Source organism: Nicotiana tabacum, unplaced genomic scaffold (genome assembly GCF_000715075.1).
Source record: "Nicotiana tabacum cultivar K326 unplaced genomic scaffold, ASM71507v2 Un00095, whole genome shotgun sequence".
Lineage (NCBI taxonomy): Eukaryota > Viridiplantae > Streptophyta > Magnoliopsida > Solanales > Solanaceae > Nicotiana > Nicotiana tabacum.
The window spans coordinates 142,957-154,976 of NW_027438333.1; the positions used below are offsets into that span (position 1 = coordinate 142,957).

Here is a 12,020-nt window from a genome sequence, read left to right on the forward strand (position 1 = left end):
GTGAAACGTATTTCAAATGAGAGATTATTGGGTGAGTTTGAACAAAGTCCCATATGAAAAATAGAAAAGAAAATAAGCTACTTACAATGGGGGAAAATAAAAAATAGCCTGATTTACAACTGGTAACTGAAAATAGCAAGAGTTTCAAAAGTAATTGAAATTTAGCTACTTTTTTTTATGTAAAGATAAAATCTAAATAAAAACACCCTTAAAAATCCGGAAAAATTCTAGCATAATGCGCTGGAGTTCCAACATAATAGGTTGGAAGTTTATATGCAGAAGCTCCATAATCCAGCATATTATGCTGAAACTTTTTGTGTTTGAGCTAAAACAGTTGCTTTTTTTCAATAACTTTACAAATGTTGTCTAATTTTCGATTACCAATCCGAAAACTGGCTAGCCCATGCTATTTTCACCTTATAAGAAATTGAATACTCCTAATGGTATAAGGCCTTATGGGAATAACATACGGCCTTAGTCCAAAACTGACACTATCACACCATATTAAGAGTATCTTTGAGCCGCTTTAACCCAACATATCCAAACCGAAGTATCTTGTGCAGGTTATAAATAGTCAACTAATTTGTCACAAACATGCTAAGGGAGTTTCTTGTACTCTTTCACTTCATTTCCTTTCCTACTGCATTTTTAGAATATCCTCAACTCTTAAAACTCACAGCAATATCCTTGAGGTACGTTTACCACCATTATAACACCCATCTTAAACACCAACTCCTATGCTCATCTAATGAGTGATATGTAATGTATAAATTAAAGACAAAGTTAATAGTTTACTGACTAGTGACTACTAATTACTTCGATCTCCTTTTACCTCTTCTAATCTTGATTGTTATTGCATGCAGTTGTAACTTTGAAACCTAAGTTTTAAACATGAAAGTAGCAGTGGTTGGGGCAGGGATAAGTGGACTGGTTTCTGCATATGAATTGGCAAAAGCTGGTGTTAAGGTTGTGGTTTATGAAAAGGAGGATTATCTCGGCGGCCACGCCAAGTCCGTCACTGTCGACGGCGTTGATCTTGACCTTGGTTTTATAGTCTTCAATCGGGTAAGTACTTTTTTAAAACGTTTGGCCAAGTGGTTTTTAAATTTATTAGGCAAAAATCATATTACGAAAATTACATATTTAAATATAAACAAAACGATATCCTAGTCACTTAAACTTGTACCCGATTGCAAATCCAGTGTAACATAAATGACATGTCATACATTTAACCTTTTATACTTTGAGATGTGTAATTTGTAGGTCCAACTTTCTAATTACAATTTATCAAATTTTTAACATATTTTTTTTTCTCTTCTCCTCTACCACAACTGAGACCAGCAAGAATTATAAACCAGCAAAATGATCAGAAATTCCATTTCACTATGCGGCAACCATATCGGAAAGCTTCTAATAGTGACATCGGCCATAAACTAACATCAACCCCTTCATTGACAAAAATCATACTCCAAACACTTAAAATATGAAGATGAGAGCCTTTTTTCGCCAGAATTTCATAATAAAATTGATCACGGCCAACTCGACGCTACACTAAGGTAGCAAGAGCGGGTCGCAAATGCTTTTACCCGATATGAGGGTCGGGATCGATTTCCTCAGGGAGCTAGTAGTGGAGTTGGATTGTCTGTCTATCCTAGAGATGTGTTTGTACTCCTAATGTCACTTCAAATATTTTTGGGTTTTCAAATTATAACTATTTTTGTAAAACTATTGATTAACACTAAATTATGCTACGAGAATATTGCTAAGTTATATCTAATGGGAAGAAGGGTACTAGGGTCGTGACACTACCTAGGTGGCTAATTGACGGGTAGATGTTACTAAGGTTCGATTGACATAATTGGGGCTTATGCTATAACCGTTGCACAATTTTACCCACTCTCATACCTCTCGGTAGAGAGAGTGATTTTGCCCAATTGACTCTCTCGAGACCAAATGGGTAGGCAAATTAGACCAAGCAACTAGGGTTCAAGTAGGGTAATTACTCTCTCGAGGTTTAACCCGTTAATTGGGACTATCATTTCTCATGAGTCCATCCCAATTCTTTGTTGGGTCAATTTTTGGGGTCATAGGCTCTCTTTCTCAAGAAGAGTTAAACCCGCAAAGCTTGAATCAGTGTTTGCAACCACCAATTCTAGATTAAAACATAAAATCAACTCAAATAGCAAAGACCATAGTCAATCTAACACTAGATGGCAACACTCATCAATTACCCACACTAGGGTTGAGCCACAACCCTAGCTAATGAGTTTAGCTACTCATGCTAGATAAAGAAATTGAAGAAATAGATGAAGAACTAAGCATATTAATTAATTAATAAAATTAAATTACAAGAATCTATCGTAAATGTAAAGCAAAAGTGCCAAAAATGGCTAGAAAATACGTTCTCACGAGCGCAGCTCTCTACTGATGTATCTGATAACCTAAAAAATGGTAAACTATTCTATTTATACTAGGCTGGAAACACTGGACAAAAATATCCTTGCGGGGTCAGTGCGAGCCGTATTAAATGGACCGCGGCCGCACTGGGCTCACTTCTGCTTCTCTGAACTTAGACTCTGCGAACCGCGTAGAACGGACCGCGGCCGTGGAGGGAGCTGGCGCGGTCCGCGCAACCACGACCGCGGAACGCATAGCACTGGCTTTACAAACTTCATCTCTCTGAATCTCATGACCGCGGACCGCACAAAAGAGTAGTACGGCCGCGGAGCCTTCACCGCGGACTGCAAGATGTGTACTGCGGCCGCGCTTCTTCTAGCTTGATTCACCAACTCTCTGAACCACCTAGTGCAGCCGCATTCCACTTTGTGCGGTCCGCACTAGGCCATCTTTTCTTAAATTTCTTGGTCTTTGATACTTGAGCAGGTTTCACTCCTTTTTGAGCCGATCTTTGACATTTTGTCACTTTGTCGATCAAACCTGCGATCAAGCATAACTTGTGATCCTTTTAGGGTTATTTTGTAACAATATATGATCAAAGCATAGGCAAGTAGGGGCATAAAACATGTTGAAATCCTAACTTATCAACTCCCCCAAACTTAAACCTTTGCTTGTCCTAAAGCAAACAAAATAAGACCCACCCCTTAAAGGAAAATCCATGTAATTCCAGCTGTTCTAAAGTAACCTCAACAAGCATCAATTGGGACTAACAATTGCCCTCAATACTAATGGATCATTAACAAAATTTAAACTTTGAAAAAACTATAGATCAAGTATGACACAAGAGCATCAAGAATTGACTCATTACATCAAAGAACTCTCTCAATTACTTTGATCGTTGTGGACCCCAAACTCACACATCCTCAACTCTCCCTAAGCAAACCTCACCTTTTAGAGTATAAGCACGCAAACCAAGGTTAATGGGAAGTCACTCGTCTCCCTCTCAAGGAAAGGTCACAAGTCCGGCTCTAAGTACTATATGCTAGACCCTCATGTAAGTATCCACTAATGCGAGCGTCATCCAACTCAAGATCATATAGGGCTTTTGTGGAGTCAATGTGAAGGTTTTTGGTTCAAGGTAGGAAAGGTTGTTGGTCTATATGGGTTCTATCTTTCCTTAAGCACTTCTTTTGATTCATTTTGGCACAATTCTCTTTGACTCTTTGAGTATTTCACTTCTTTTCAAGGAGTTAGAGAGACACATTGTCACTCTTTTTTATGCAATTCAAAGCATTTCTCCCTTTTCTCCTTTTTTCACACCTTTTTCACTTTTGTTTTTCTTGAATCCCGTTTTATTCTTTGCACATTGTGATTTCTTTTTGTCTTTTTCATCGCCTTCTTTTTCTTTTGCTTTTGTTCCTTTTACTACTTTATTTCCTTTCTTGTCTCCCCCCCCCAAACTTAGACTTTTGCCATTACTTAAGGGACGACTTGGGTGCTAAGAGAGGGTATAATTTAGAATGGGTATAGGCTTGTAGCATTGGTTCTTGAAAGAAAAAAGGTTAAAGCTCAAAAGGGTTAGCTAAGGATTATATCGTTGGTAGGCTATGGAATTGTTCGACTATTGTTTGGATCAAGGAGAGCCTATATTCACTTCTCAAATCAACTTTCACTAGAAATTTCGCCTCAACAAACATTCAGGGCAAGTTCTAGACCATTGGCTTGGGACTTGGACTCATAATTCGATTTGTTTGGTCAAAAAAAGAGTCTCAAGGTCACTACTTTCACCATCCTAAACACAACTCCTTGTCTTTGACAATGGGATCAAAGGCAAATGTGTTAGGCCCAAGTGAAGCTTTGCTTGAGGTACCCTTAACTATAAACTACTAAAAATAAGAAAAAAATCAAAAACGGACTCAAACCCTTAAGCAGGTTGTCACGTCATCCATCATCAGGAAGAGACACCTGGTTCGCACAATACTCCACCCTTGGAAAGAACCGTGGCATTAAGAAAACCAAGGGTTTATTGAAAGCGCCAAAACCGAAACAAAAAGACTGCGAGCCTATCTACTAAGCTAAGAATAAAAAATTTGTATGAAAATAGAAAATTGAATGAATATTTACAATAGGGGATTAGAATATACAACGGGCGATGAATATATATACAAAAATGTAACTTTATATACAGACCAAAGAGAAGATAAAAAGTACGATAAAAGTAACTAAATGTAATGTTATATACAGACCAAATAAAAAAATCAATAGAAACATAAACTAAGCCAACTAATATATACAATCATCCGGATAACAAGTAGGGCGCAACCCCACAAATAAAAGTTGGCATTGTTCCCAATGCCAACTAAACAAATAAGCATCAAGAAATCAAAAGGAAAGGATATAGGAGCTCCCTAAGCCTCGTTTGTCTGCATAGGAACATGAGTGGTCCTCTAGTCCTCTGTATGTATGGGAACCTCAGACTGGTTCCCGGTCTCCTGCTGCTCAGCTGCTAGGACTGGGGCCTGGACCTGTACAGGCTGAATATCTAGAGCAACCTGTGGCTAACTGGAGGAAACCTCCGGTGGGTTCGCCAACTAGATGATCACCTCATTTGCACTAGGGAGCTTCCTCTTCTTCTTTGGAAGCCTCTGTGTCTTCTCCTACCGTGGCTCTGCTACTGGTGCTGCTGTTAGGGTTGGATCCTCAAATTGCAAGTCTAAAGGCAGCTAGTCTGCCTTCAGTTTGTCAACATCCTCCCTCAGCGCCTTCACAGAATCCTTGGAAGCCCGTGTTTTGCGCAGCTTCTTGTGCTCCCTGGAAAGCTCCTTCAAGGAATTGTCATGTGAATCCACTACCTTAGCCAAGGCAGCCTGAGAATCAAGGATCATTTGCTGGTTGGCAAGAATCTCCTTAAGTGAATCCTCGATAGACTGGGGCACCTGCACTGGCTGTGGCGCCGACTGAGCCGCGATAGTAGAAGTCAAGGTGGACAACTAGGATGAATCAGTCGCTATCCAGTTGTTCAAGCTATGAAGTGTCTGGCTCAGCTGGTGGGTGGTGATAGGATGGTCCCGGGAAGATGGAATCCATGGGCCAGCTGAAGTCGAAGGACCAGCAGAAGTGGAAGGTCCGGGAGGCATGTCAGCAACTGTAGAAGTAAGCTCAGTGGATGGCTCTAGTACAACCGGCTCTTCAAACTGGTCGGTTGGGGCAGAAGCAGGCGGCTTGTAAATTTTGTCCCTGGGGTTGTCTAACCCATTCAAACTGTACCATGAAAACGGAGCCACAAGTTTGACCTTGACGTCAAAAGGTCTCTTCTCCACCTCCAGGTCCCGGAAATACATAGTTAGGGTGCTGAGAAAAGGGTAGTTCCGGTCATGCTCAACCCCCACTGCAGAAATGACGCGGGACATCACATTGCCCACGTTGATAGGATATCCTGCCATAATAGAAGCAACAAGAATAGTCCGGGAAAGTGGAATGGTCTGATCATGGGTAGTGGGGTCGAGTCAACTGCACACAAAATTCAACCATCCTCTAGCCTCAAGTTGAAAGTTCTCCGTAGTATTTTGGCCCCTTCTTGCAACCACTCTGGAACCATACCCGAGATTGCCAGGTATGAAGCTAACCACGGACAAACCTCCTCACCCATTGCCAACTTTTCATTATAAAGGGACTCATCTTCATCATTGAACCCCAAGTATTCATTTAGCGCCTTCCCGGTAAGTACCACATTTTTTGTTTCTCACTTTGGTCACCTTAGTGCCCTTCAAGATGTGGGCCACATTGCTATAGAATTCTTTGACCATATGCTCATTCGCCTTCACACAATTATCTTTAAGAACTCCCAACCCACCCGAGCCTGAAACTGTCTATGTACATTGGGGTGTAGGAGTAGGAGGTCTCTATCAATGAAACTCCTCTCAAGAATCAATTTCCGTGCTGGCCACCATTCCCTAAACTTGTGGAACGCCACCTAGCTAATGAATCTATCTTTCAACGTAGCGGGATTCCTAGTCCGGTCAACAAACCCAACCTGCGGCACACCACCCCCGATAACTCCCCATCTCCCTCATCACCTCTAGCACCCTCTCCAGATATTGATGCTATGGGAGAGGTAGATTATTCATCCCCACTAGCTGCCGCTGAGCTCTCAGACGACCTAGAAGAAATTTTGATTGAAGGTTGAGCATCGGGGGAAGATGGTGGAGTGTCTGTATGTATGGCGTTCTCTGGATACGGGATGTAAAGAGGGAATGAATCTGAAGAGATCTCTCGGGAGGGCTCGTACTCACTCCCCGAGTTGTCAATGGCTCTATCAGCCGCTTTGATTGCTTTCCTCATTTCTTTTATGTTTTTTCTAGCCTAGGGAGTGAGTTTTACCATCCTTTACTTCCCTCTCCGGGAGGAACTACCTCGCCCGGGTTGTTTGGCACCTCCACCTCGTTGTTTAACTATTATCTGCAAGCATACACATCTAACATGGTTAGTATCAGCACAGGCAGTGAAACAAGGGTTGAAAATGAATTGTAGATAGCAGATTATAGGTTGCAAAAACAGTATAGAACAGAACACCGCGGCCCGCACAAACAGGAGTGCGGCCGCACTAGGGGCACCGCGGACTGCACAAAGGCGACCACGGTCCGCATTGGGACAAGGCCCTGGAAAACACCTCTCTGAATCTCCCCACTGTGGTCCACACAAAAAGTACTGCAGCCGCATTAGGGCACCGCGGACCGCATAAAAGCAACCGCGGTCCGCGCTAAGGTGAGGTCTGTAACACTATCTCTCTGAATCCAACCACCGCGGCCTGCACAAAGAAGCACTGCGGCTGCGGTGGGCCAACACGGACCGCATAAAGTGCAATGCGTCCACGCTAGGCATAGGTTCAATTTCAGTCACTTGGGCACCGCGATCCATGCAAAATGGTAATGCGGACCGCGTCAGGGCACCGCAGACCGCACAAAGGCGACCGCGGGCCGGGGAGAGTAATTTGCACAGGCACTAAGTTAGGGTTTCATTTTTTTTGCATAATTGTTCAAATTTGTTCACCTACTTTTTCCCTACTCACTTGCCCAACCATTATGCATATTTAGCACACAAATCCAGCATTTAAAACTACCCTAAGCTAACAACTAAAATAAAGAAGAAGAAACTAATGAGAAGAAAAAGAAGTTATAAGCTAATGATAATAAAAGAAAACAAAATTAATCAAGTAAATGTACATGGACTGAGTGACACATTACTAGATGAGAAAATGAAATGTAATTGGTCAATCTTAAGCAAGAATCAAGGTCAAGAGAGGTTATGAACAGTACTTTTATTTCTCTAAGTGTAAAAAGTTCGAAAAAGGTAAATAGTGACCCATGAGTTCTATTTATAGAAAACAGTGGGACACAACCTTACCTACCAGCGCGGCTGCACAAAACCGACCACGGATCGCGTTGGGTTTGTTCAAAATGAAGCTTGAGTAGGCAACCTCCGCGGTTTGCACAAAACAGATTGCGGCAACGGAGGTCCACCGCGGACCACACTAAATGGAATGCGGCCGCGGTGGAAAACTTCAGAGAGCACCACTTTTGACCATCACCAGTGCGGACCGCACAAAAGCAACTGCGGTCGCTCTGGCAATCTTCAAAGACTGTTCAACACTTTTTTCAAACTATTTTGCACTGCATCAACTCAATCCTTGCAACATCTCACAATCAGTTAGCTCAAAAATCAAACCTACACTACCAAGAAAACACAGAAAACAACAAAAAGGAAAAAAAAAGACATGGGTTGCCTCCCAAACAGCACCCGATTTAATGTCGCGGCACGACACATGTTACCAACACATCACTTTAGATGGAGAAGTGCCACCACATGGCTATCATCAAATTTCCCAAGATAATGCTTGACTCGATGTCCATTGACTCTGAATACTTTATCATTCTTGTTCCTTAGATCAAGAGCACCCAATGGGTTCACGAACACAATTTCGAACGGCCCACTTCACTTTGACTTGAGCTTACCCGGAAACAGACGTAACCGGGAATTGAATAAGAGAACCATATCTCCAACCTTGAACTCCTTGCTCCGAGCATATTTGTCATGAAAGTACTTCATTTTGTCCTTGTACAATGACGAGCTGGAGTAGGCAAGGAATATAAACTCATCAAGCTCATTAAGTTGTTCAACCCGCAGATTTGCCGCAACATCCCATTCTAAGTTCAACTTCATCAAAGCCCACATGGCCTTGTGCTATAATTCCACCGGAAGATGACAAGCTTTCCCAAACTCTAATCGGTACGGTGACATACCAATCGGAGTTTTGTAGGCTGTCCAATAAGCCCAAAGAGCGTCATCCAACTTTTTCGACCAATCGGTCCTATTTGCATTGACAGTTTTAGACAATATACTCTTAATTTATCTGTTGGAGACTTCCATTTGGCCACTAGTTTGAGGATGATAGGAGGTCAAAACCTTATGCTTGACAATGTACTTAGAAAGCAACATGTCGAAAGCCTTGTTGCAAAAGTGAGACCCCATCACTAATGATAGCACGAGGAGTGCCAAACATTGTGAAGATACTCTTTTTCAAAAATGGCACAACTCTCCGGGCTTCATTTATGGGCAAAGCCATGGATTCAACCCATTTTGAGACATAGTCCACCGCCATGAGAATGTAAGTGCTCCAACAAGAGCTTACAAAAGGACCCATGAAATCGATGCCCCAAACATCAAAAATATCCATTTTGAGAATTGTATTGAGGGGCATCTCATCCCTTTTAGAAATTCCACCGGCTCTTTGGCACTCATCACATCTCTTCACTAAATCGCCCACATCTTTAAACAGGGTAGACCAGTAAAATCCGCAACTAAGCACTTTAGAAGTCGTTCTCGCCCCACCATGATGGCCACTATAGGGAGAGGAATGACAAGCCTCCAAAATACCCAATTGTTCCTCCTCCGAGACACATCGTCGAATCACACCATCTGTGCACTCATCCTAATAGAAATCCAAACTATCCCGCTTGAGCTTTTTCCTTTGGTTAGAAGAGAGCTCACACGGGATTATTCTGGTCACAAGGTAATTGGCAACATCGGCAAACCATGGCATATCCTTCATTGACACCGCAAGGAGTTGTTCGTCGGAAAATGAATCATTGATCTCAAGGCCGTCACAAGGCCTCCCCTACTATTCCAAACGGAACAAGTGGTCTGCCACTTGATTCTCACTACCCTTTCGGTCAAAAATATCTAGATCAAACTCTTGAATAAGTAGCACCCATCTCATCAATCTTGCCTTGGAGTCCTTCTTGGTCATCAAATACCTAGGGGCGGCATGATCAGTGTGCACTATAACTTTGGCCCCCATAAGGTAAGGTCAAAACTTTTTCATAGCAAACACAATAGCCAACAATTCTTTCTCGGTGACTGTATAGTTTCTTTGAGCCTCATTCATGGTCTTGCTTGTGTAGTACACTGGATGAAATATCTTGTTGATTCTTTGGCCCAAAACAGCCCCAACCGCAACGTCACTAGCATCGCACATGAACTCAAAAGGCAAGCTCCAATTTGGTGCGGTAATGATGGGGGTAGAAGTTAACTTGAGCTTAAGAAGCTCGAATGCGTGTATACAACTCTCATCGAACAAGAACTTTGCATCTTTCTAGCAACTTGCACAACGGATGTACCACTTTAGAAAAATCTTTTATGAACCTCCGGTAGAAACCCCCGTGCCCAAGGAAACTCCTCACCCCTTTGACAGAATTAGGGGAAGGGAGCCTCGAAATAACCTCAATCTTGGCCTTATCAACTTCAATTCCTCGCTTCGAGATTTTGTGACCCAACACTATACCTTCTTCTACCATAAAATGGCACTTTTCCCAATTGAGAACAAGGTTGGTGTCTTCACATCGGGCCAACACTCTATCCAAGTTTACCAAGCACTCCTTAAAAGAATCCCCAACCACGCTGAAATCATCCATGAAGACCTCCAAGATATCCTCCACCATGTCGGTGAAAATAGCGATTATGCAACATTGGAAGGTCACCGGAGCATTATTACCCAATCCAAATGGCATTCTAGAGAAAGCGAATGTGCCATAAGGACATGTAAAGGTGGTCTTCTCTTGGTCCTCCGAGGCAATTAGAATTTGATTGTACCCCGAGTAACCATCCAAAAAACAATAGAAAGCCCGGCCAGCAAGACGATCAAGCATTTGGTCAAGGAATGGCAATGGGAAATGATCTTTTCTAGTCACCTTGTTTAGCTTCCGATAATCCATACAAACTCTACACCCGGTGATCGTTCTAGTAGGAATGAGCTCATTATTGTCATTGGTCACCACGGTCATACCGCTCTTTTTCGGCACACATTGCACCGGAGAAGTCCACGAACTGTCAGAAATAGGATAAACCACCCCAGCATCTAACCACTTGATAACCTCTTTCTTCACCACCTATTGCATCGCCTCATTTAGTCTTCTTTGATGCTCCAAGTAAGGTTTTGCATCCTCCTCCAAGATGATTTTGTACATGTAAAATGTGGGGCTTATTCCTCGAATATCAGCTAGAGTCCATCCGATTGCCCTTTTCCGCTTTTGAAGAACCGCCAAGGTAGCCTCAACCTGCATGTTAGTAAGGCAAGAAGAAAGAATAACAGGTAAAGTAGAATTTGAACCCAAGAATTCATATCTGAGGTGTGGAGGACGTGGCTTCAACTCCAACACCGGTGGCTCTACAATCGATGGCTTTGTTGGTGGAGTTTTGCGGTTTTCAAGATCCAAGGATAGCCTCCTAGGCTCATATGAATATGAACCCATACCATGCAATGCATTCACGCACTCCACTCTACTAGCATCATCATTGACATCCATATTAAGAAGCACGGCCTCAAGGGGATCTTCAACATGGATCATGGAACTTGTGTCATCCACTATCACAGCTGTGATAATGTCTACAAATGAACACACCTACGTGCTATTAGGTTGTCTCATTGATTTGCAAACATGGAATACCACCTTCTCATCCCCCACTCGAAAAGTCAACTCACCCGCTTCAACATCAACCAATGCCTTCCCCGTAGCTAGGAAAGGCCTACTAAGAATAATCGGCACTTTAAAGTCCACCTCACAATCCAATATGACAAAGTCGATCGGCAGTATAAACTTATCCACCCGGACAAGTACATCATCGATTATGCCCAAAGTTCGCTTCATCGATCGATCCGCCATTTGAAGTCTCATTGATGTGGGTCGAGGTTGTCCAATTCCCAAAATCTTAAAGACCAATTACGGCATCATTTATGCTAGCCCTCAAGTCACAAAGGGCCTTGGCAAAATCCGCGCTTTCGATGGTAAAAGGGATAGTAAAAGCTCCGGGGTCCTCAAGCTTGGGTGCCATTGAATTAACTATGGCACTCGCTTGATGAGTCATTTTAATTGTTTCACACTCCATAGACCTCTTCTTTGTTATCAAATCTTTCATGAACTTAGCGTACCCCTGCATTTGCTCAAGCGCCTCCACTAAAGGTACATTGATTGTGAGGCTCTTCATTATGTCAATGAACTTTTTGAATTGATTGTCACTCTTTTGCTTTGCTAACCGTTGAGGATAAGGTAGAGGTGGCCTAGGCAAAG

General features: G+C 42.5%; 1 protein-coding gene across 2 annotated transcripts in view; it reads left to right on the forward strand.

Moving 5' to 3' along the window:
- Window positions 1–600: 600 nt before the first annotated feature.
- The window catches only part of LOC142178960 (uncharacterized), a 52,865-nt gene continuing 41,445 nt past the window's right edge, over window positions 601–12,020 (forward strand). For both annotated transcript variants that reach the window (XR_012707113.1, XM_075248779.1), the window contains exons 1-2: window positions 601–692; window positions 864–1,065. Coding sequence is in view for 1 of the 2 variants with exons in the window: in XM_075248779.1 (XP_075104880.1) it covers window positions 892–1,065 (174 nt within the window). In the remaining variant the exon portion in view is untranslated. The remainder of the gene's footprint in view (window positions 693–863; window positions 1,066–12,020) is intronic.